Source organism: Prionailurus viverrinus, chromosome B3 (assembly GCF_022837055.1).
Source record: "Prionailurus viverrinus isolate Anna chromosome B3, UM_Priviv_1.0, whole genome shotgun sequence".
Lineage (NCBI taxonomy): Eukaryota > Metazoa > Chordata > Mammalia > Carnivora > Felidae > Prionailurus > Prionailurus viverrinus.
Genome location: NC_062566.1, coordinates 70,040,542 through 70,065,281, shown reverse-complemented (window position 1 = coordinate 70,065,281; position 24,740 = coordinate 70,040,542). Strand labels below are relative to the sequence as shown.

At 55.3% G+C, this 24,740-nt stretch overlaps 2 protein-coding genes across 11 annotated transcripts; both read left to right on the top strand.

Moving 5' to 3' along the window:
* The first annotated feature begins 1,550 nt into the window (after positions 1-1,550).
* On the top strand, positions 1,551-7,686 carry RABGGTA (Rab geranylgeranyltransferase subunit alpha). Of its 6 annotated transcripts, none has more exons than XM_047863992.1 (17): positions 1,559-1,695; positions 2,011-2,076; positions 2,226-2,336; positions 2,682-2,806; positions 2,993-3,180; positions 3,420-3,623; positions 3,921-4,004; positions 4,095-4,177; positions 4,267-4,368; positions 4,474-4,579; positions 4,678-4,729; positions 4,881-4,969; positions 5,108-5,196; positions 5,291-5,407; positions 6,258-6,371; positions 6,637-6,724; positions 7,478-7,686. In XM_047863992.1, the coding sequence occupies exons 2-17, from the start codon at positions 2,065-2,067 to the stop codon at positions 7,624-7,626; spliced, it is 1,713 nt and encodes a 570-aa protein (XP_047719948.1). In that variant the 5' UTR covers positions 1,559-1,695; positions 2,011-2,064; the 3' UTR covers positions 7,627-7,686. The 6 variants fall into 6 exon arrangements, 5 of the variants coding, with proteins under 5 accessions (XP_047719948.1, XP_047719950.1, XP_047719951.1 ...); XM_047863994.1 differs by having other exon boundaries at positions 1,560-1,695; positions 2,011-2,067; XM_047863995.1 differs by lacking the exon at positions 1,559-1,695 and adding an exon at positions 1,703-1,843 and having other exon boundaries at positions 2,011-2,067.
* On the top strand, positions 5,074-24,409 carry TGM1 (transglutaminase 1). 5 transcript variants are annotated; one of them, XM_047863988.1, is made up of 16 exons: positions 5,074-5,084; positions 8,501-10,189; positions 10,864-11,193; positions 11,321-11,509; positions 12,489-12,737; positions 13,117-13,235; positions 13,343-13,450; positions 13,905-14,079; positions 14,461-14,599; positions 14,732-14,835; positions 17,682-17,770; positions 18,313-18,466; positions 18,574-18,855; positions 18,979-19,139; positions 19,513-19,649; positions 24,006-24,409. In XM_047863988.1, exons 3-16 carry the CDS (start codon positions 10,866-10,868, stop codon positions 24,232-24,234), a joined length of 2,463 nt encoding a protein of 820 aa, XP_047719944.1. In that variant the 5' UTR covers positions 5,074-5,084; positions 8,501-10,189; positions 10,864-10,865; the 3' UTR covers positions 24,235-24,409. The 5 variants fall into 5 exon arrangements, with proteins under 5 accessions (XP_047719944.1, XP_047719946.1, XP_047719945.1 ...); XM_047863990.1 differs by having other exon boundaries at positions 8,501-10,215; XM_047863989.1 differs by lacking the exon at positions 5,074-5,084 and adding an exon at positions 7,684-7,776 and having other exon boundaries at positions 8,911-10,189.
* The last annotated feature ends 331 nt before the right edge of the window (positions 24,410-24,740 follow it).

Sequence of the window (24,740 nt, the reverse complement as noted above, 5' to 3'; positions counted from 1 at the left end):
TGATATAATCAAACCTGCATTCTAGGAAAGTTGATCCAACAGCACAGAGAATGAACTCATAATGGAGAGGGCAGAGTGGAGACGGGGGACATTGAAAAGACTTTCAACAATCTGGGAAGAAATGAGCTTAAATTCTAGTGCAGTGGGAATGGAAAGAGTATTTAAGAGATACTAAGGAAAAATGGGGAGGGAGTAGTGCCATTCACTACAATAAGAAAACATAAAGGCCAAAGTTTAAGAATGAATGGGAGACATACCCTACGACCCAGCAATTGCGCTACTAGGCATTTATCCACGGGATACAGGTGTGCTGTTTCAAAGGGGCACATACACCCCCATGTTTTAGCAGCACTTTCAACAATAGCCAAAGTATGGAAAGAGCCCAAATGTCCATTGATGGATGAATGGTTGAAGAAAAGGTGATATATATATATATATACAATGGAGTATTACTTGGTAATCCAAAGAATGAAATCTTGCCATTTACAACTACATGGATGAAACTCGAGGGTATTATGCGAAGCGAAATTAGTCAAAGAAAGACAAATACCATATGACTTCATTCATATGAGGGCTTTAAGACACAGAACAGATGAACATAGGGAAGGGAAGCAAAAATAATATAAAAACAGGGAGAGGGACAAAACGTAAGACACTTTTAAATATGGAGAACAGAGGGTTACCGGAGGGGTTGTGAGGGGGGATGAGTCAATGGGTAAGGGGCATCAAGGAATCTACCCCTGAAATGATTGTTGCACTATATGCTAACTAACTTGGATATAAATTTTGAAAAATAATTAATTAATTTTTTAGAAAAGAATGAATGGGAGACGATACCTCTTTACTTTCGGAGTTTGAGGTGTCTCTGGAACACCCAGGTGATATCCAATAGGCTTTTGAATAGGTGTGCACATATATATGTTTATTATTACAGCTCGCGAGACATCTGGGCTGGAGACACAAGTTTGAGTGTTATCAACTCCCAGGTGGTAATTAAAACTATGAGTGTGTATGACTTCACTCAGAGAAAGTGTGGGGCCGGAAAATCTGTGGGCCCAGGACAGAGCTCTGGGGAGCTCCAACTCCAAGCAGGAGAAGGCTTGGATTTGTAAATGTTCTCCCAGGAACAATGTGTGATGTGAAAGAGGGTGGTGAAAGGGCCCTGGACATCACCAACATTTAGGGGAGAAGAAGGTGAACAGATGAGAAGATTGGGGCAGAGGCGCAGGAGAAGCCAGGAAAGGGTGTCAAGTGTAAAGAAGTCGGCTGCATGAAAGCTTCAGGGATCAGTGGAGATAAGGACAGGAAACTCCACCAGTTAGACGTGGCAACTAGATGGCCAGTGGCCAGAATGAGGTCAGCAGGATGGCTAGTGCGTGAGTTCCCGGCTGTAGAAAAAACTTATGCAACTAGACTGCAGTTCTACCAGCTGACTGAAATTGCAGCCCTTACTGCTTGCGCGCGCCATTGCGCACGCGCACTCGTAAACACAAGAAGTAAAACAGGGATTTAGCCTTTCTAGAGAGCACCGGCGCACGCGTCTACCGAGCCCGCCTACTCCGCCGCCGGCCCCTCTCCACGCCTGCAGAGGGCGCTGCGCCTTGAAGAGACCGGGCGTGGTGCCGCTCTAGCCTGCGCCCGGACTCCGTGGCAGGCGCGGCAGCTTAGCGTCCCCCACGCCTCCCCTCGGCGCAGGTGGGTCGGCCCGCGCGGGGCGGGAGTGTCTGGGATCTGTGGGGTGGGCGGGTAGCGGCAGTCTCTAGGCGCGGAGTCGTCCCTATTGCTTCACTGCCCTGGATCGGGTCCGGTCCCGGAAGATCGGGCTGTGGGCAGGGCGGCACGGGTACGAATCCCAGTGTGGGTGAGCGCTTCTCCAGGACGGGCGCTGCTCTTCCCCGACCCTTTCACACCGCAGGGGTCTCCTCCGAGGCTCGCGTGCGGCTTCCGGGGGAATAGCTGGGGGCGGGGCTAGCGGGGGCGGGGCTCCAATGATTGACACTTTTTTCCCAGGTTTCTCAGGCTTCCAAGGGACCCCTCCCCGGTCCTGAACCCTGAGCCGGCACCATGGTGAGAACTGTGAGCAAAGCCCCTCACCTCCCCATGCCCGTGCCCCGCGTGGCGTTGCCTCCGTTGCCCTGTATAAACCTGGGGTTCCGCATTGGGGGTTTCGGTGGGTCAGCCCCTGCAAGGCAGCCTGCGCCCTTCCAACCCGTTCATCCCTGTAGCACGGGCGCCTGAAGGTGAAGACATCGGAAGAGCAGGCGGAAGCCAAAAGGCTAGAGCGGGAGCAGAAGCTGAAGCTATACCAGTCAGCCACCCAGACTGTCTTCCAGAAGGTGGGGCCCTCAGAGGTAGCCCCTTTACCAGGTGGCCCTCTTAGGATAGCACAGAGGCCAAGAGCTGGGCCTTAGAGTTGGACTGCCTGGCTGCATATGTGGGTTCTGTCACTTACAAGCTATGTGATCTTGGGCAGGTTACTGAATTTCTTTAAGTTTCAGTTTGTTCATCTGTAAAATGGGGCTTACTGCATAAGGTTGTTGTGAAAATTAAATGAGAGAATACACGTAAACCCATAAAGCGTTCTGCATGCTACCTATTGTATAGAAAGGCATTCCGAGAATATTCAGTAGTTCTATTTGTTATTTGCCTATGACCTCTGACCCTGCTGCCTGCCTTCTAAGCGCCAGGCTGGTGAGCTGGATGAGTCTGTCCTGGAACTGACAAGCCAGATTCTGGGAGCCAATCCTGACTTTGCCACCCTCTGGAACTGTCGACGAGAGGTGCTTCAGCAGCTGGAGGCCCAAAAGTGCGTAGGAGTTAAGGGCCCCAGGAAGATGGCATTAGCCCTCTCCTGCCCAGGTCCAGTGATGGAGGAAGAATGGGACAGCCAGGAGCATAGGCAGAGGGGAGTGGAGGGCTGAGTGCAGAAAGTCAGCAGTGAACTGAGATTGGGTGTTGTAGGGCCCTGAGCCCCATTTCCCTTTGAGTGCAGGTCCCCTGAGGAGTTGGCTTCTCTGGTGAAAACAGAACTGGGCTTCCTGGAGAGTTGCCTGCGGGTGAACCCCAAGTCCTATGGTACCTGGCACCACCGCTGCTGGCTGCTGGGCCGCCTGCCAGAGCCCAACTGGGCCCGGGAGCTGGAGTTATGTGCCCGCTTCCTTGAGGTCGATGAGCGGAACTGTATGTGCCTACTGATTGTGTCCCACCTCGTGGTCCTGGGGCCTCAGTAAAGCCCAGAGTTGGGAGGGATGACCAGGACAGGCCTACTGAGCTGATGGCAGAAGGGATGCTGGAGACAAATGCATGCTCTGTAGAACACACAGAGGTGTTTTTAAGGGCCTCCAAGGGAACTCTGGGGATTCTAGCTATGAAGCTCCTCTTGCCCGACTTCTGAGATGTGCTGTCACCCTTCTTCCTAGTTCACTGCTGGGACTACCGGCGGTTTGTGGCTGCACAGGCAGCCGTACCCCCTGCAGAGGAGCTAGCCTTCACTGACAGTCTCATCACCCGAAACTTTTCCAACTACTCCTCTTGGCATTACCGCTCCTGTCTCTTGCCCCAGCTGCACCCCCCGCCAGACTCTGGACCACAGGGACGCCTCCCTGAGGATGTGCTACTCAAAGGTAAGGCGGGTCAGAGGGTGCTGGGGAGGACTCTGCAGTGATTCCTTTCCAGCCTTGATGCCTAACCCTGTTCCTGAACCTGCTACTTGGGCTTACTGAGCACCTACTTTGTGCCTGGCTTTGGGGGTACATAAGAGTCAATCCCTCTGCAGTGGGAAAGATACAGCTGATATATGTAGCCGCTATGCAAGGCCCACAGATAGTTGAAACTGAGGGCTGGAGGTACTCCTGGGTGAGGGTGGGATGTTGGGGCGGCCAGGAGCCCACCAGGATCCTGTGCCTCCTTGGCCCCTGCAGAGCTGGAGCTGGTACAGAATGCCTTTTTCACCGACCCCAATGATCAGAGTGCCTGGTTCTATCACCGCTGGCTCCTGGGACGAGGTGAGCAGTGGGGAAAGAGGCTGGGTGTTTAGGGCTTGGAAGGAATGGAAGAGGATTTAAGGAGACCTGAGGTTGTGTCTCCCCCCCCAGCTGACCCCCAGGATGCCCTGCGCTGCCTGCACGTGAGCCGGGATGAGGCCTGTCTGACTGTCTCCTTCTCTCGGCCCCTCCTAGTGAGTCCTGCAGCTTTTGCCGGAGAGCATCATGGATGTGGGCCCGGTGCTGTTGGGGCTGACGGGTCTCTCTTTGTCTCCTGGGCCAGGTGGGGTCCAGGACAGAGACCTTGCTGCTCTTGGTTGATGAGTCACCCCTGGCTGTGCAGTGGAGGACCCCAGATGGCAGGAACCGGCCTAGCCACGTCTGGGTATCCCAGGATTGATGGGGCAGAGTGGGGGACTGGAGTGGGGCTGGAGTGGGATAGTCAGAAAAGTGGTGAGGCTCGAGCATTTCCTTAACCTGGTGCTCCCAGCTCTGTGACTTGCCTGCTGCCTCCCTCAATGACCAATTGCCCCAGCATACATTTCGTGTCATTTGGACAGAAGGCGATGCCCACAAGGAGTGTGTGCTTTTAAAAGGTGACACAAGCTCTACGTATTTATCCCCTCGCAGCAGTATCCCTGTCCCTCTCCTCCTCTCATGGTTGCCCCCTTCTACCACCCATTCCTTCTCTCAGGCCGCCAGGAGGGCTGGTGCCGGGACTCCGCCACGGATGAGCAGCTTTTCAGGTGATGACAGGGAAGCACACAGACAAGGAGAGGGGGTCTGGACTCTGGGGCGGGAGGCTGGAGGCTCAGGCATATGGTCTCAGACTGGATACTGGGGGTGGCTAGCACCCTGAGTGGACGCCATCCCATCCCCTGCCTTGCTCATCCTCAGGTGTGAGCTGTCGGTGGAGAAGTCCACGGTGCTACAGTCCGAACTTGAATCCTGTAAGGAGCTGCAGGAGCTGGAGCCAGAGAATAAGTGTGAGGCCCCATTCCCCAAGGTCCTGCTCCTCTAAGGAGGCCCCTTTCCAGGAAGGCCTCTTGGGGAGAGCAGGAAGGGTCTCAAGAGATGGGAGCAGGGGATCTAGAAGAGACAGTCCTCCCCCCTCCCCTCCTCAGGGTGCCTGCTCACTATCATCCTGCTGATGCGGGCACTGGATCCTCTGCTGTATGAGAAAGAGACGCTCCAGTACTTCCAGACCCTCAAGGCAAGTTGGACCTGGAGGAACAGGTAAGGGGGAGGCCTGGTGGGCCGCAGGAAGACAACTGACGGGCCTTGCTCACCTTCCCCGTCCCCGCCAGGCCGTGGACCCGATGCGGGCAGCGTACTTGGATGACCTACGCAGCAAGTTCTTGCTGGAGAACAGTGTGCTCAAGATGGAGTATGCTGAGGTGCGCGTGCTGCACCTGGGTCACAAGGTAGGGACTGCTGTGCACACCTTCCCCGGGCCCTCGCCTTGCTGGCCCTCCCTTCCTCCTCATCCCCTGGCCAGCTCTTGTGTCTTCTCCATGGGCTCAGCTGAGGCCCTCAGTCTGGTCTCACCAAACCCATGGCTTTGGCCCCAGTCTCAGGTGCCTTTCTGGACTTTTTTCTTAGCCGAGATTGAACTCCTCTTCCTTCAAGCCTGTTCTTCCTGGCCTTGTTTTCCGTCACTTGTCCCATCATTCTTGTTACGCAGTTTCAAATCCTGAGTCATCAGGGCCTCTTCGTGCCGTCCCTTCTTCGGGACCGGTCACATCTTCCTTCTTCCCTCAGAGCGAGCCCTCACTCACCCCCACTCACTCCGATGCTTCCCTCCCTAGAGCAGGCCGCGACACCTAAAGCCTGAGTAGTTTCTGGAGATGTTTGACAAACTTCCCAGACTCTGTGTTTCCTCTCCTTGGGGTCTTTCCCAGCCAGTATTCCCAACACAGCGGCTTCAGCATGTCCTCGCAGCCTGCCTCCCCTGCCACCAGACTGATCCCCCAGCCGCAGCAGTCCCGCTCCTGCCAGTGTTTGTGCCCACCCCAGCGCCCTCCTGCATTTCCTGTCCCTGCCGAAGGCTGCCTCTCCCCATCCACTCACTGGCCACCCCACCCCTACACCCCTGTCTGTCCCATGTGCTTGATGGGGAGTGTATACTGTCGGGGGCGGGGGGTGGTTGTAAGGTAAGCTTACCCGTCCTCTCCTCGCCAGGGGCCTGTGTGGAACACAGAGGGTCAGTGCCTTGTGACCGATGGCTGAGGCCCCTCCCCCAAGCCTCATCGGGTATCTCATTCCCCTCCTCAGGATCTGACAGTACTCTGCCATCTGGAACAGCTGCTCTTGGTCACTCATCTTGACCTGTCACACAATCGTCTCCGAGCCCTGCCCCCTGCCCTGGCTGCCCTGCGCTGCCTTGAGGTAAAGCACTCCGTCACCACTGTCCTGGGTGGCCCTCTTCCCTTTTCTCCACCTCAGAAGTCTGCCCACCCTACAAAGAGGTGTCCAGATCCTCCCAGCCCCTGCAAATGACCCTGTGCCTTCTCTGCCTCGGTCACCTAGACTTCCCCAGGAGCCTTTCCTTGCACTGTAAGCCGATCACCCCAGGCTCCCTACTTGCTTGTACCAGTCCCAGGCTGACAGCTGCCTGCCCGGCCTTGTCTTCCCTGCCCTCCCTGCTCCCCAGGTCCTTCAGGCCAATGATAATGCCATAGAGTCCCTGGATGGTGTCACCAACCTGCCCCGACTACAGGAGCTCTCACTGTGCAACAACCGTATCCTTCTTTCTGGGTGCCTTTCAGACAGCGGGTAGGGTGAGCTGCCGGGCTGGGAAGGGACAGACAGCAAGCAGGGTGGGTGGGAGAGGGGCCACTGGTGATCTAAGCTAAGGAGAGAGGATAGCTTGGGGCTGTGTGGGCCATCATTGACTTGCACTGGTCGTTTTGCAGGGTAGAAGTGACTTCCTCAAGCCAGAGTTCATAAATCAGCAGCCTCCAGATGTTCTTGGGTACCCCATGATACTTTAAAAATCAGGAAGCTTCATATTTAAAAACTTGAGAATTCTGATTCTACTTAAAAACTGGAAGTTAGGGGCACCTGGCTGGCTCAGTTGGTAGAGCACGAGACACTTGATCTTGGGGTCATGAGTTCAAGCCCCATGTTGGGTGCGGAGCCTACTTTTAAAAAAATTGGAAGTTAAAGCAACCCTTGGCCTGCATTTCCACTCAGCAACCCTTGGCCATTGTTGAGTCATGGATGTCCCTGAAGCCAGAGCTAGCTTTCTTGTTGGCCATAGCCCACCGCTCCTTCTCGTACCACATCTGGCCTGCCTCTTGGGCTTCCGGCCTGGCCCCATGGGCAGGTGTTTGCAGTCTATAGTCTTATTCCCTCCAGGGAAGTGTGCAAGATGCCTGCCAGCCAGACCACCAGGCAGCAGCCCCTGGTCTTGAGGGAGAACAGGAATAGATACACGGGAGCTCGTGGATCTGGGGGAACGTGCCTCATTTTCCTTGACTCTTCTGCCCAAGGCCTCCAGCAGCCCACAGCGCTCCAGCCTCTTGCCTCCTGCCCCAGGCTGGTCCTCCTTGACCTGCAGGGCAACCCCCTGTGCCAAGCAGCGGGCATCTCTGAGCACCTGGCCGAGCTGTTGCCTTCAGTTAACAGCATCCTCACCTAGGAGATCCTTCCCCACCCCTGTTCTTTAACTTATTGGGACTGAATAAACAATGGAGAGGCCCCCCAGGCTGCTATGCTGCCGCCACCCGCCACCACCGCCACCACCATTACTACTGCCACCTATTTTGGAAGAGGAAAGGAGAGAGTTAGGGTGTGTCACCTCATCCTCGCCCTTTCATTTCATGCTCGGTCCTGGTGTTTCCTCCCATGGGGAACCAGAGTCTCTGTTCTGGGGCAGAATTTGCCCCAGATGCCTTAAATGCAAGGGCTGTATTAGAGTTTACCTTCTGGTTGGGGCTGGGGCTGCAATCGAGTTTGGGTCCAAGTTCTGGTTGGGGCTGGGCTACAAAGCAGCCGTAAGTCGCCAACTAGAAGGACTCATAAAAGTTTCTCCCATGACTCCTGCCCCTTCCAGATGCCCTCTGTGCCCCGGCTCATTCACTACAGCTGAGAGGGCTGTTCCCACGAGGAGCTGGTCAGGGTGCCTTTGCTCCGCCCTCTGGTGACTATAGTATCGATCCTCATGAGTAGCATTCTGCGGTTGAACAGCCCTCGAAAGTACTATATCTCAGCTGACCCTCACAAGTGCTTAGGGATGAGATGGTGAGGCCCACTGTACTGATGAGGAAACTGCACCAAAGCTGTCTCTGCACCTTGGTCTGGGATTCTGCTTGTGTCTGTTCTTCTGTATTGATATGGGATGATAGGTCAAGACTGGCCTCAGCTCCCGAGGTACCGAACTGCGTATCTGTTCCCATGGTGCCCTGCTTTACACACCCCTTGTCCTGACTTTAGAGCCCCAAGGCACTTGAGCCTCCTAGAGGGAGGAGAGGGGAGCGGCTCAGGGGTTAGGGCACTGAGTCAAATCTGGCTAGGTGGGGAAGAAGACCAAAACAAAAGAGAGAGTGACAAGGTACTTTTCTGGTTCCCTGGGAAATGTTCACACACATCCGGTCCCTTAGGGCCCTGCCCCTTCCCATGTTCATGGTGATACATACAGCCCCTCAACAAAGCCCTTTGGCTGACCTGCCTGCCTGGGATTTTGATTTTTACTTGTGTGTCCTTTGCGGGTGTTAGAGGTGGGGACAGACCCTCGGCCAGGTCAGGGGTTTGGAGCTAGACAGGGAAAGGTCACTGTGGGTGTGGAGAGCTCCCTGCCAGGTCCTGGAGTCTCAGTCCCCATTCCCCAAGGCCCCTCCCTGCCTGATGCATCACCAAGTTCAGCCTCTCCTCTAGTCGGTTTCCATGTGTCTTGCCAACCCTGTTTTCACTGTCTTCTCTTCAGTGGCCTATGGGCAGAGCAAGGACAACAGCAGGATGGAGGGAAGAGACCCCAAGAAATGGCCCCAACCTTCCTAAAGAACTTTCAGGAGAGCCTCCCAGAGATGTCTGACCTCCTCTTTGCCTTAGGGTTCCCTCAGTGGCATCCCTGGTGTTCCTCCAGTGCCAGGGTGGAGTTGGGATACACACAGGGCAGGTGCCTGGAGCCGGTTGGTCAGGATTTCTGGGAAGAATTCCAAGTTGGAGAATCCTGGACTCCAGCTGACCAGCCACCCCTCTCTGAGAGAAAAGGGGTAGTCTGCAGCCTGGGGAGAGGGCCTCACTTCCCACCTGAGCCTCAGAGCGAGGGCCCAAACCTTCCTCAAGCTCCCAGGCTGGGGGCAGAAAACAAGAAATTGCTCCTACTCTGACCCTCACTCCCCACCCCACCCCCCCCCGCCCCTGCCAATCCCAAGCTTGTAGGGACACAGGAAGCTGGGGGCAGTTCATTCATGCCAAGGGTTGTGAAGCAGCTGGAGGAAGAAGGAAGGACAGATGGGTGGGGGGGATCAGAGGATCTGGTAGAGCCGGCAGGTCAGGGGCTGGCTGGTGGAGCCAGTCTGAGGGCCTGGCTGCTGATGTCACCAGTCTGCAGCTTCGGATCCCAGGACCTCCCTGGGCAGGACCAGGCCCATGGGCCAGTTTCACAGGGCTGAGCCTGGCCCAGGCTGTACCAGACCCTGGCGGAGGCAGAGGGACCCAGGGTCTTATGGGAGCAGAGGCAGGCAATGTGAGCTTGGGAACAGGGGGCCCGCTGCCTAGGGGCTTGGGTGAAGGGACACTCTGCCCCACAGCTGTGGGGTCTTCTCACCCAGGAGAGGGGGCCCCTTGTGCACTGGTCTGGCAGGAACCAGCCTGGAGTGGGTCTGTCTGTGGGGGCAGTCTCACAAGGCCTTCCACTTTCACCACAGCTTTGAATCCTGACAGACCCCGGCCCCGCCCCGCTTTGGCTCATTTCCACAGTTCCTCGAAAGGGGAAAGGGGATGCGGCCAGGTCTCCTTTCCCGCCCCTACCTCTGGAGACAGCCCCCAGAGGCCACGCCTCTTCCCCACAGTGAGGGGATGAGGCAATCAGGCTTCCCCTTCCCTGCAGCTTGGCTCCACCCTCCCCCCTCATAAACCACTTACCTGCCCATCCCACACCTTCCACTCGTGCCTCCTCGACCGTCCTGGGTCCCAGCGGTCCCAACCTGTCCCAGCCCGGCTGCCGGACTCAGCCCTGCTGTCGCCACCACCGCCGCCAGGTGAGGCTCTGGCAGGCCCCGGCAAGGTGAGGTGTGGGCCAGCCGGAGCCTGCCAGCCCAGGTCAGGCTGCCCCCGACGCCCAGGCTCCGCGCCCCAGGGACGTCGGGCTCCTGAACCCGCAGCACCCGCCACTCCGCGTGGGTGTTTGACCTAACGTGGGAATGCCAAGGACCCCAAATCCTGCATATCACCTGCCCATCTCCTACAAGGAGCCTTGGGTGGGGGATCTCTGCCAAGAATGGGTTCTAGAGGCAGGCAGCTTCGTGGACCTCTAGGCAGAGTAGCTGGCAGGTGGGAGGGAGCGGGTTTCGGGGATGGTCTGTGCCCTGGGTCCCGAGGCTGTGACAAGTGTCTACTCATTTCTGGGATGGGCCCTTAAGAGCAGGTTTCTCAGTGGGTCATCTAGTTTGGTGAATGTGACTGTGGGGGTAAGAGGGGAAAGATTTTTCTGCAGTGTGGGAAGTTTCTCTAGGTGAGTCTGAAGGGAGTCTTTGGGGAGGGTCCCTGGATGGGTCTGGGGGAATCTCTGGGGCAAGATCAGATCATCTCAGTCATCTGGTTGGGCTCTCCAACCAGCTCTCCAGATGGAGGGGTTCTGGGTGGGCCAGCTGGGGCGTTCTGAGTACAGGAAGTCTGAGTGGGTGATAAGAGCCTCCCTACCTCTTCCACACAGGCATGATGGACGGTCCTCGTTCAGATGTGGGCCGCTGGGGCGGGAACCCTTGGCAGCCCCCCACCACACCTTCTCCAGAGCCGGAGCCGGAGCCGGACAGACGATCTCGTCGAGGAGGCCGTTCCTTCTGGGCTCGCTGCTGCGGCTGCTGCTCATGCCGAAATGAAACAGATGCTGACTGGGGACCTGAGCCCCATGGAGACCGAGGGTCTGGCAGGGGTCGAGGGTCCAGCTCTGGGGGTCGAAGACCAGACTCCCGGGGCTCAGATTCCCGCCGGCCTGGCTCCCGGGCCAGTGGTGTGAACGCAGCTGGAGACGGCACCATCAGAGGTGAGGCTCTCCTAGCCACCTTATCTGAGAGCTGAAAGGCCTTAATGGGGCCTGAGACTCATCCTGACATCTCTGGGGGCCTGGGCTTCCCATGGGGCCTCGCTGACCCAGAGCTGTGGCCTTGCAGAGGGCATGCTGGTGGTGACCGGTGTGGATCTGCTGAGTTCACGCTCGGACCAGAATCGCCGAGAGCACCACACAGATGAGTTTGAGTACGACGAGCTGATTTTACGCCGTGGGCAGCCTTTCGACATGGTCCTCCACCTCTCTCGGCCCTATGAGTCCTCTGATCATGTTGCCCTGGAGCTGCTTATCGGTCAGTGGGGCCTGCAGTGGGGAGGGTGAAAGCCCAAGAATTGGGGAGTGCTGGCTAGCAGGGCCTCCAGCCCTGGTATTAGGATCAGAGGGACATCTGTAAGCTCCTACCCTCACCCCACTTCTCACCTCTGCCAGACAAGACAGGTGCAAGCACAGGAGTGCGTCTCAGGGAGGGTCTTGGTGTCCCATGTTCCTAAGCTCACCCTCTTCAGGGCTCCTGGGGCGTCTGTCTCAAAATACTTTCTCTTCAGGTGCTTGCTTTAGCTACTCCTTCATTGCTGCTGCCTCTGTGTGTCTTTCTTTCTGGGTCTGTTCTCCTTCCCCAGGGTGTGGCTGGCTCTCTCCTCTCTGTCCAACTCTGTCTCTCTGTCCCCATGACCCAGGGCAGGTGCCTTTCTCACCGCGTTGCTTAGTGGCCGTTGACTGCGCAGGCTGGTGATTATGCTGCTGCCGGGGGCGGGCGACTCCTCATACCCTTTGATTAAGGCCTAGCCGTGCCCACCCCAGCCTCTAATTTCCCAGGTACCCCCACCACTGCCACCAGGGATGTTCAAGGCTCTGGAAGCTTCAGCCCCAGGGGGTAGGCAGGGTTGGCCTTCAGGATCTGGGCTGCCCTTTCACCAGGGGGTAGGGGCATCTGGACCCAGCCAGGGCAGCTCTGCCCCTCCAGCCCAGGCACTGGGACAGGCAGGCAGGCAGACGGTGACAGTGGCCTTGTCTCTTCTACCCACCTCTGAGTTCAGGGTCAGGGGAACAGGTTTGGGATGTTGGACTGCTCTGCCCTGGCATGTGGGCAAGCATCGGGTGGGGACAGAGCTGCTTTCAGAGTCTGTCACAGACTAAGGTGATGGCCCAACTCAGGGACACACACACACCGATGTGTGTCATACACATTCTGGGTTGGGCTGGGAGAAGTCCAAGGCTCTATCTCCCCTCAGAGAAGACTCACCAGCTAATTGCTGCTTCTCCTGCTCCAGGAAACAGCCCCGAGGTGGGGAAGGGCACGCACGTGATCATCCCAGTGGGGAAGGGGGGCAGCGGAGGCTGGAAAGCCCAGGTGACCAAGGCCAGTGGGCAGAATCTGGACCTACGTGTCCACACCTCCCCCAACGCCATCATCGGCAAGTTTCAATTCACGGTCCGCACACGTTCAGAGGCTGGCGAGTTCCTGTTGCCTTTTGACCCCCACAACGAGATCTACATCCTCTTCAATCCATGGTGTCCAGGTGAGCCTGCTGGAGTCAGGATCAGGGCGTGGACAGGAAGGAGGGGGGCTCAGAGCTCCCCTTCCTCGAATCTGGCTAGGTGCCTATGTGCCTAGTAGAAGCCGGCCTTCTATTGTTCAGGTGAGGGGACCTAGCTCTGGTGTAGAATGGTGGCCACCCAAGGTCACATGGCCTCACCTCTCCAGGGCCCTGGTTACAGCCACCTTCCTCCCACCATTTCTGTCATGCTCCCTCTGACCTTCCAGGGAGAAGTGCTGTCGGGCTAGGGGCGTCCCCACTCCTGCTCTGTGTACAGGAGTCCTCTAGAGTTGGCCCAGGGGCAGGTGGGGCCCAGGGAGAGGTCTAGAGGGGACCAGGCATATGTGTTTTGGGGACACAGAGGACATCGTGTACGTGGAGCATGAGGATTGGCGACAGGAGTACGTGCTTAATGAATCCGGGAGAATTTACTATGGGACTGAAGCGCAGATTGGCGAGCGGACCTGGAACTATGGGCAGGTATGGCTGGCCAGGGCCACGTGCACTTGGGGAAGTAAGAGGCAGGTGGGGTGGGGTGAGGAAGCGCGTGCTGACCTAAGGGTCACCTCTGCCCTCCCTCCCTCCAGTTTGACCATGGAGTGCTGGATGCCTGCCTGTACATCCTAGACAGGCGGGGCATGCCATATGGAGGCCGCGGGGACCCGGTCAGTGTCTCCCGGGTCATCTCTGCCATGGTGAGCACCCGCACGTCTCTGAGTGCTATGACGTGTCTGCCTCCTGCCTCCCACCTTCCCTGCCCCCTGCTCCTGCCCTTTCTGATTTCTCCAGGAACTCAGCCCTGTCCTGCCCTTGCAAAGGGTATTGTAGGAGGGGTCTCACTCCCTCTCTTCTCCTTGCCTGGCCCCACCCTACCCTTTCTGGCTTCTGTCCCAGCTCTTGTGGAATGTAGGGCCAAACCCAAAACTTGGCACACCCAGGATTCACATTACTGTGTCAGATCCGGCAGTGGGGGGGTAAGGAGTGGAGGGGGGGGGGCAGATGTCTTTGGGAGGCCTGGGCGGGTCTCAGGTTGGCTACATTCTGAGGCATTTAGGGGTAAGGGGTGGTGGCAGGGGCAGGGCTGGGGACTACATGGAAGGCCCTGAGCCTCTCCCTCAACTCCACCCAACTCCATCCTGTCCTGGGCAGGTGAACTCCTTGGATGACAATGGGGTCCTGATTGGAAACTGGTCTGGTGATTACTCCCGAGGCACCAACCCATCAGCTTGGGTGGGCAGCGTGGAGATCCTACTCAGCTACCTACGCACCGGCTATTCCGTCCCCTATGGCCAGTGCTGGGTCTTCGCCGGTGTGACCACAACAGGTAGTGGAGGGACTGGGACAGGAGCTGCCTGGGCCTTACAAGGAAGAGGGAAGGAAACCAGAACCCCACCCAGCAGTGGCTACAGTGCAGGGACAGGTGGGGGGGTGGATGGTAGGCTAACCTTAATTAGCATTAATTAGTGTTAACTACCTAGGGAGGCCTAGGGGAGAGGAGGGAGAAGCACTGGGCAGGGACAAGGCCAGGCAGGTGGCCTGGCTTCCCCTAACCCCCAACACTCCCTGGCCCAAAGGCCTCCTGAGCCCTGACCCAGCTTGGCAACCCAGTAGCCCTTGTCCCCCTGCTATTCCTCACGTGATACCTCACCTGCCCACCACCCCACTCCTACCGGGGCCCTGACCTCTAACCCTGGCTCCTCCATAGTGCTGCGTTGCTTGGGCCTGGCTACCCGCACTGTCACCAATTTCAACTCGGCACATGACACAGACACATCCCTCACCATGGACATCTACTTTGACGAGAATATGAAGCCTCTCGAGCACCTGAACCATGATTCTGTTTGGTGAGGCTGGGGCCAGGGCTGGGCTGCCCATCCTTGGTGACCAAGGGATGGTGACCAAGACTTGGACACTGAGGGCACAGGGAGGCCCTGGGCAGGCTGCTCAGACCCAGCCCTCCCTCCGTGTCCATCCAGGAACTTCCACGTGTGGAACGACTGCTGGATGAAGAGGCCAGATCTGCCCTCTGGCTTTGGTGGGTGGCAGGTGGTGGATGCCACACCCCAGGAAACCAGCAGCGGTGAGATGGGCCCCACCTGGCTCCTGTGCCCCCCTTGGCCCCATCCCCATCTCTCAACCTGGGTAACAAGCCCCAAGTGTCAGCACCATCTGGGCGGTAGAACCTGGCCCTTTAACCCCCATGTTTCTTTTCTTCTTCTTCTTTTTTTTTTTTTTTAGAGATGTTACACATTCAGTTTATTTTCTTGAAGTTTATTATAGACCCCAGTGTTTCTTTAAACAGGCTCACCAATGGGATCACTGTCCAGCCTTTCACTATTTTTGCCTTTCCGCATAACTCTCTATTTGCCTAAATCTTCTTTATTTACAATGACTAATATATTCAGATGGCTCAAAAGGCAAAAGATGTAGGAAAATTTGGTGAGAGCTTTTCCTCCCTAGCACACCTGCTCTTCTCCTTTGCTCTTTTACTTACACATCCTGGGGGTAATTAATCGAAGGACCATTTTATTTATCTATCTTTTTTAAGTTAAAAAAGGTCATTATCATAAGTAGTACATGTTTGGAAGTTGGGGGGAAGTACAGAATTGAATAAGATAAAATATAAAATTTCCCTATTCTCTCTCAGGATGTTTCTGGTTTTATTTCTTTCTTTCTTTTTTTAAATATTTATTTATTTATTTATTTATTTATTTATTTATTTATATGTTTATTTTGGGGGGAGAGAGAGACAGAGTGTGAGTGGGGGAGGGACAAGAGAGAGGGGACACAGAATCCAAAGCAGGCTCCAGGCTCTGAGCTGTCAGCACAGAGCCCAACCTGGGGCTTGAACCCACAAATTGGGGGATCATGAATGACCTGAGCTGAAATTGGATGCATAACTGACTGAGCCACCCAGATGCCCCTAAATGCTTATTTATTTTTGAGAGAGAGATAAGCAGGGAGGGGCAGGGAGAGAGGGAGAGAGAGTCCCAAGCAGGCTCTGCTCTATCAGCCCAGAGCCTGACACAGGGCTCAAAACTCACAAACAGTGAGATCATGACCTGAGCTGAAATCAAGAGTCAGACACTTAATTGACTGAGGCACCTAGATGTCCCCGTTTTGTTTTGTTTGAGTAAATGTCTAGGTCCCACCCCAGACCTGACATTTCAGACATTCCAGGGATAGATGTACTTACTTACTTACTTACTTACTTATTTATTTATTTATTTATTTATTTATTTATTTATTTATTTTGAGAGAGAGTATGAGCAGGGGAAGGGCAGAGAGAGAGAGAGAATCCCAAGCAGGCTCCACACTGTCAGCACAGAGCTCAATGCAGGGCTTGAACTCATGAACTGGAAGATTACGACCTGTGCCAAACTCAAGAGTTGGACACTTAACCGAGTGAGCCACACCCAGGCGCCCCTAGATCTACATTTTTGAAAGCTCCCTTGGTGACGCTGAAGATGAGCTGGGTTTAGGACCACTGCAGGCCCTTGTGGGACACATGAGAAGGGGTGGCCCAGAGAGGTAGAGTGACTTTCTCCAGGGCAAGGGGCATCAGGTTAGCAGCAGAGTCTCACCAGGCCTTGACTCCCTTTATGCATTCTGACTTTCACCAAGTTCTTCTCTTGTCTGTTCTGTTGCTCGTTATGAGTTGTGTGTACAGGATGGAAAATGCCAGAGTTCGGATAGGTCAGAGGAAGAAACTAGGCCCCATAACCGAGCCCTAAGAGATCATCACTGATGGCATGACCTGCTGATGTCTTTTCCACAGCACACACATTCCCTCGAACACCAGACCTGCTGTACGCGCTGTTCTCAAACAGCCGTCCACTTCCACCTTTACATTCCAGCACCAGGCAGCTGGACCTGCCCCTCCTGCTGCCTTCCTCCCCACCTCTCCCTTCCTCACCCCACGCCAGATAGCCCTTGCCTCGCCTGCATTCCTCCCTCTCAATCATCTCTGTGAACGGTGCCCCCTGCCTTGTGCAGCCAGGCACTGCCCATGATGCTGGAACAGCCTGGCCCAGGATACTGGGGGATCTGAGCTCCTGTCCCCACTCTGGGAAGTAACGGGGTGGACAGCAGGCAGGGGTTCTGAGGCCAGCCAGACCCAGGTCTGATTCTAGCTTGATCACTTCTCTATAATATGGGGATAATATATACCAGATGGGGTTGTTGGGGGAATTCAGTGAGATCATCATATATCAGAGAGGATAGCAGCATGCCTGGAACAGAGTAGCTCTTCAGTAAATAGTAGCTTCTTCCATTCTTTCTTTGTCTGACTGTCTTGCAGATCTTGACATCTATTTGGCTTCCCTGAGCCTATGTCCCTATCTGTAAAAGGAAACCATAGTTAGGTGTTTTCTAAGAATCTTTCCTGTTGGGTGGCCCTCACTTCCTGTTTTGTGCCCTCTCTTGTCAAGCCTTTTCCTTGTCAGCCCATCTCCTCCAGAAAACCCTCCAAGCATGCCAAGAGAAGAATCTATTTGCCACCAGCTCCCCTCTCACCTCCCCATAGAGAGGACACACTGCAGGCTGTAGAGCTGAGGGTTTGTTCTGGATCTTTCTGGAATGGTGGCTGCTTTCCCAGCCAGTAAACAGAGTCACCCTGGGGTCTGGGTTTGTCTTGATGCAGGATGGGTTTCCTGACTTCTAGGGGTCACAGTTGATATCCAGCTTCGCCCAGTAGAGGAAAGATGTGTTGATAACTTGGTTATCAAGGCCGGCTTGTCCCACGTTTGGCCTCACCCTTGTTGACTGAAGCCAAATGGAACTGTGCTTTTCTTTGTGTTCCTTCCCTGGGTTGGACCAGGTGGCAGCTGACCTAAGGCACCAGGGTCTGGGTGGGTGGGCCTCTCCCTAGGATCAGAGGATCCCCTCAGCCTCCTGGGATCTCTCACCTCTGTCCTGGCCCCCTAGGCATCTTCTGCTGCGGCCCATGCTCTGTGGAGTCCATCAAGAATGGCCTGGTATACATGAAATACGACACGCCCTTCATTTTTGCCGAGGTGAGGACTGTGTTCCAGGTGCCTTCTTGGGTGGTCTGGAGAGACCAGAGCACAAGTGTCAGGCCTCGGTTCTCTGGTCCTGACTTCACTGCTGACCGAGTAGCTGTGTGACCTTGGGAAAGTCACTCATTTAGAGTCTAGGTTTCCTCAACTGTAAAAGGGTGATAATAATGGCCGCTGTGCTTCCTGTACTCAGGATCAAAAGAAATAATGGGTATGGATCTGCTTTATAAGTCATAAAGTCCGTGAATGAGCATAAGGGATTACTGTTATTAATGCCAGAATGCACTGCAAGGAGCCTCCCAACTTCTTCCCTTCTCTCTGGCCTCATCTGGCTCAGCTTGGAAAGTCTCCCAGGTTGGCTGTGCCAGGAAGTTCCTAACCCTTGGATCCAGCCCTCCCTGCAGCTCCTAGGTTCAGGGGAAGGCAGTGGGTGGAGGGGGGGGTCAGTGGTGGGGGAGGGGGGAGCAGAGGGTCAGGCCCAGCCTCAGACCCTCTGGTTATCTCATTCTTGGCTCACACCCCCCACAATCCCCCAACAGGTCAACAGTGACAAAGTTTACTGGCAGCGACAGGATGATGGCAGTTTTAAGATCGTGTATGTGGAAGAGAAGGCCATTGGTACGCTCATCATAACAAAGGCCATTGGATCCAACATGCGAGATGATGTCACCCACATTTATAAACACCCAGAAGGTACCGTTCCCCGAACCTGGCCAGCTCTGGCCCACACCAAGGGTTCCCATTGAGCACTTGCCCGCTCCGGCAGTGGCTGTAACCTCACCCTTACCCTCAACCCTCAGGCTCGGAAGCAGAGCGGAAGGCAGTGGAGACAGCAGCCGCCCATGGCAGCAAACCCAACGTGTACTCCACGCGTGACTCAGCAGAGGATGTGGCGATGCAGGTGGAGGCACAGGACGCGGTGATGGGGCAGGACCTGACCGTCTGCGTGGTGCTGACCAATCGCAGCAGCAGCCGCCGCACCGTGAAGCTGCACCTCTACCTCTCGGTCACCTTCTACACCGGTGTCACCGGGTCTGTCTTCAAGGAGAGCAAGAAAGAAGTGGTGCTGGCGCCAGGGGCCTGTGAGTGCTCCTTTCCCACCCTGCCCTGCTGATGGCCAGGCACCCCGGGCTGTGGACATGGAGGCCCCAGGAGGCCATGTCTGGGCGAGCGGGCCTAGGTGACACCTTGCCTCTTCTCCCCAGCGGACCGTGTGTCCATGCCCGTGGCCTACAAGGAATACCGGCCCCACCTCGTAGATCAGGGGTCCATGCTGCTCAACGTCTCGGGCCACGTCAAGGAAAACGGGCAGGTGCTGGCCAAGCAGCACACCTTCCGTCTGCGCACCCCTGACCTTTCCCTCACCGTGAGTGCAGCCTGCTGGGCTGGGCACGAGGGATGCCCTGGGGCTGAGGGAAGTCAGAGGGGGAGGGGAGAGGACGCTAAGCCTGGCCACCAGTTCCGGAGAAGGTCAGGGACTGGCTGTGGGCTCTTGGGCCCCAATGTCCTCCCCTGTAAAATCAGATCTCCTATTCCCAATCCTGCAGATGCTTCAGTGGGGGAGTGGGTGGGAGTTTCTTCTCTGGCATCCGTGGAGCCCCATTCTTCTCCGGGGTGCCCATGTGGGACTTGGGGGGAGGTTTTGATTCTGGAATTTTCCCCTCTCTGGTGGAGTGTATGATTCCCTTGTATTTGGCCAGGGTCTCTGATGCGGAGGGGGGTGTCTCTTTTTCTCTTAGTTGTTGGGGGCAGCCGTGGTTGGTCAGGAGTGCGAAGTACAGATTGTCTTCAAGAACCCGCTGCCTATAACCCTCACCAATGTCGTCTTCCGGCTTGAGGGCTCCGGGCTACAGAGACCCAAGATCCTCAATGTGGGGTGAGTCTGGCCTCTCCCCGCCCCCACCCCTGCCCTTTTCTGCTCTCCCAGACTGCCAGGGGTCCCACATTGCTTCCTGTCTTGGGTCAGGACAGTAGTCAGTCAGGACCCAACACAGCAGCCTGGAGCTAGCCAGCAAGGCCTTCTAACTTAGTTCGGTGGGAGCAGCATTTAAGACCCGCCATGTGCCTAGTGCGGGGCCTGTCCTTCCTCACTGTCCCGCTGCGGAACCAACACTTCACCTAGGAATCCGTAGCAGCTCATCACTAACATGCGCCCGCCACTCAGGAATTGACCAGGCACTTCAGGATTATTATCCCATTTGCAGACCACAAAAAACCCTTTAAAGTACATTAGAGAGCATCGTATGATTAAAAGCAAAGCTTTGGGATCCTGAAAACTTAGGCTCAAGTCTCAGCTCCAACATTCACTAGCTATGTGCCCTTGGGCAAGTGACTTATCTCCTTTAAGCCTGTTTTCTCAGCTGGAAAGTGGGGATAGCAACCGTCCCTGGCTCCAAGGGCGGTTGTGAGAATTCGGTGAGCTATGCACATAAAGCATCTGGTGTTGGGCTTGGCACAACGTGAGCCTCTGTTGGTAGTTCTTACTTTGATTATTGCTACCGTCACCTCCGCTTTATGACAGGGAAGCTGGTGGCCGTGTCTCATGAGGTCTCCCAGCCCGTAAGGGGCAGACTCTGCTCTTCCCACCATGGCCCACCCAACACGCAGGCTCTCAGGCCTGTGGCTTCGTTCGTGCCAGGAGGGCTCGAGCAGCGGTTCCCAAGGAGAGGGCCCTGTCCCGTAGGTCCTCTGCCAGCCCACCTGGGCCTCACCCCGGGCTCAGAGAGGCTCTGCACCCAGGGAGGGCACACCCAGCGCTTGTGTGCCTAGGCCTGGGCTGTCATCTCTGACACAGAGCCACACATGCTGCTGTGACCCTCCCTGGAATAGCACAGAGGGAAAGCAGAGAAGGCCAGAGGCTGGCTGACCTTTAAGATCAGACTTCTGGTGACGGGGGCAGGTGTTTTCCTCTTTTGACAAAGAGTGCCTGAGGGAAAGGGATGGCCCCTGTGGAGGGGTTGGGTGGGGGAAGCAGAGGGTCCCTGCCCGCCCTGCCTCTTCCTTCCCCGGACATATAGCAGACTCCGCCCAGTGGTGGCCCCCGCTTTTGCCAATAGGTCAAAGCTGAAAGGTTGCTATCCTAAGCCTTGCCCCACCTTGACCCTGCGTGACGTGATATGCCACAAAGGAGTGCCTTCCCCATTTCACCTTGCAAGAGTGTCCAGCAGCTTAGACTGTGCACCTTGGGGCTCCCAGTGAGCTCACTCTGTGGCCATCTCTCACCTGCAGATGACGAGGGTTTCCCCTGTTCAGAGGGCTCCCCGGAGCTGGACTGTCCTCAGCAACTCCACCACATCTTTGATTCTTGCCCCTGCCTGGGAGTAAAAAGAGGACCCCTGTGCTGAGCATGGGGAGATCCAGCCCCGCTCTGTAGCTGTGGGGCTTGTGTGACACCCCATCCTCCACCCCCCACCCCCACCCCCCTCCCCCCACCCCCCCACCTTAAAGGCCCTAGTCTTCTCTCCAGTAAATGAGAAGGTTGGATGATGGTTTCTCAAGGGAGGTCCTCCTTAGACATTCCGTGGCTCTTCCCTGCTGCAAGCCCAGGCGGGGGTCTACAGAGCAATTGAGAAGGGGGAAGTCCCTGGGCTGTTGGTTCAGATATATTAGATTCCAAGATAGATATTACTTTGCTCTCGTTTGCACATCAAAGGCTGTGGTATGGAAACCCCATTAAGCATAGGTGTGCCACCCAGTGGGGTGACTGGCCACTTAATAAACATTCCAAACTTACTCCTCCAGATGGCTGTTGTCACTCACCACCAAGCCAGTCACCAGGGGAGGCTGAAGTCTATTCCAAACCCTTCTGGGGAATTTGCTCCACAGCCTGAATCATATTCTCTAGAATGTCCTTAAGGGTGGCCTTCTGGGGTAGACTTGACTTTGGAGAAACAGCCTGAAGCCATTCAAAGCTAAGACTAATTAAGAAGGTAGGTGGAAAAGGTGGGTAGTGTGCCCTTTTCCATCAGAAATGAGGTTCGGCTGTGAGGGAGGAACAGGATGCACCCGGGGCGTGTCAGGGAGAGGGAGAGAGAGACAGACGTGGTGTACGTGTGGTTTTCCGTGGCTCTGAAGACAAATCTGAGAGGAGTTTTTAAATTCGTTTCAAGGCTTGATAACGTGATTGAACCAATCCATAAGTGAAGCACGATGCTCATTTGGATGTCTAATTTCTGGTGTCCTTGTCAGAGAGCTGGTTTCATTACCTGCACTGTTTCAGGCCCATTCCAGCTGTAGCAGCTGATGCGCTCAACTTCAACCAGCAGACCTGGGTGTGTCAGGTCTTGCCTGACACTGAGGCCGGGGCTGGGAGAGATCTTGACATTCCTAGCTGGAAGCTGAAAAGCAATTTCTCTTAGAAATAACGTTTACAAGTAAAGGCTGTATTCTGATCTAGTACAGTTCAATTCTAGTATGAATTAAGTACAGTGTTGAAGGCTAACCTGAGCCTAAACAGCTTGAAGTTTGTATCTCTGGAAAAATGGGCATGAGTTAAAAATGCAAATTTGTAACTGGCCACAGTATAGCCTACCTGTTAAGTTATAGACTTAATGTCTAGTTATATATTATAATAAGTCTAGAAATTAGGTCTGTAACTTAATGGGGAGACCATCTATATCTCCCTGCCTTCCACTTATTCCCTCCTTTGTGGAGCTTAGAGTCACCTTCAAGGCCATCTGATTCCACCCCCTCATTTTATATTCTTTCCCATTTTACAGACCAAAAAGTGAGAGTCAGAAGTTTAATAATTTGTCCTAAACCACACAGCTAACAGCGGTAGAAGAAAGAGTCCAATGTGGTCCAGGGCAGCCCTTTGGAAGCAGGCTCCAAGCTAAATGTTTTGCCCCAAGGAGAGCCCATCTTTGAAGTTGGGGTGTTGGCTCTTTCCCTTAGAAGACTGAGATGTCTGCACAAAGTCCGGCTCCAGAGTGGATCCCCCAAGGCAGGCTTGGATTGAAGAGGGGGCCAGAGGCAAGGGTTCAGGCAGAGGCAGGAAAGGACAGATGCTAACAGGCACAAGCAGGTGTGATAGAAATGCAATCGTGTTCAGTGTATACAGTGCACAGGCCGATTACTGCAGGAGCTCAGAGCAGGACAAGGTTCACTTCCCTGAGGGCAGGAGGTGCTCAAGGGGTGGTGTGAGCTGGGCCTGGAGCCAGCCCAGGAGCAAAGCATGAAAACAGAGGTGAGTTCGGGGAGGGGAAGGAGCTCATTGTTGGGGCTGGTGGGCAGGAGGAATGGTGGGGGATGATGAGGCCTTGCAGGCGGGGCTGAGTCAGAGTGAGCCTGCATGTCGGGTTAGGGAGCTGCCGTCTCATCCCAGAAGCACCGAGGAAGCCAGACCCTTGACGGATTCAGTTCACCTCCAAGTGACTAGAAACTAGAGTGGGAAAATAAGATAGGACATTAGGAGGCAAGGAGGCCAGTTGGAAGGCTAGTGAAATTGTGATTCCCAGAGGGAGGGTCTGGGACTAAATTTCCAGAGGTCCATGGAGAAGGGGGGAAATGACGACACCATAGTATGTATGTGTGCACATGTACACATGTATCTCTCTCTCTCTCTCTCTCTCTCTCTCTCTCTCACACACACACACACACACACACACACACACACATACAGTTGTCCCTTTGAAGATGCCAATTGTGTATTCTTGGGAAGGACTTTCCTTTTTCTCTGAGATAACATCTTTCCAGTGTTTGGAGGTATTAAAGATGCTCCTTCCTCTTTGGTAAGGTGATTATATTGCAGAGGCTGATTAATTATCTTCCACTTTCTTTCTTGGCAAAACTGAAATTATTTGGCAACACTGCGTTGAGCCCCGGTCTCATTTTAAAGTTTCCTTGGTCCTGGAACCCCCAGATGAGATGGGGCGGCTGGTCTGGTTAGGGCAGGAGCATTGGCGATGGAGAGGTGGGGGACACAACATGCAGTCTTTGTCCAGGTGTTTGTAGGGGTGGGGAGGGAGGGATGGATCCCTGGATGACAGATGACGGGAAGATTTCCAGCTCAGGCAGCTCGGTGGGTGGCCACTGACCTGGCTATGCAGAGGCGAGGGCAAGGAGGCCTTGGGGCTCCGGCTTCATCCCGGCCACTGGTGTGGCGATTCCAGCTGAGTCCAGAAATGCCCAAAGGGCTCCACCTTCTGCTCCTTCCTTCCTGGCAGCCCCAACAGTCCTTCCTCCCCACTCCACCCCCAGTCACCCAGGTCCATGACTCTATCTTTGCCCATAGGGACATTGGGGGCAACGAGACAGTGACGCTGCACCAGAAGTTTGTGCCTGTGCGACCAGGCCCCCGCCAGCTCATCGCCAGCTTGGACAGCCCCCAGCTCTCCCAGGTGCATGGTGTCATCCAGGTGGACGTGGCTCCGGCCCCTGGGAGCGGAGGCTTCTTCTCAGATGCTGGAGGCGACAGTCACTCAGGGGAGACCATCCCTATGGCATCTCGAGGTGGAGCTTAACCCCTGGCCAGGAGCAATGGGACTGGAGTCAGAGGAGCAAGGACATTGCCTCGCAGGGACCCAGCGCAGAGCTGCTCTCCGTAGGTTCAGGTTGGGAGGCCGGGGCACCTGGGAAGGGGGCCGCTCTTCACTTGCACTGGGCAGCACAGATGCTAATAAACTGTTTTTTAATGAACTGTTTTTAATGAAACCGTTCTGTCCATCTACCAGTTTGTCTGTCCCTGCTGCCAGCTCAGCAGCTCTTGAGATAGGGCCTGCTTGGCGTCAGGACGACCTTGAACATTTGACTGGTCTTTCCCCACTCCAGGATGCTTCTAACTGACCAAAAACCCTTCTGAAGGCCCCCGGAGTGAGGCGGGACTGCCTCCCTTCCATGGCACCCACAGTGGGTGAGAAGGATCGAAGTGTCCTCTTGTAGGCACACGTTTGAGGTAGAATTAGGCTGGAGTCCTCTCTGAGCAGCAAAAACCACTTTCCAATATTTGTTTTCAAATGTGTTTGGCTAA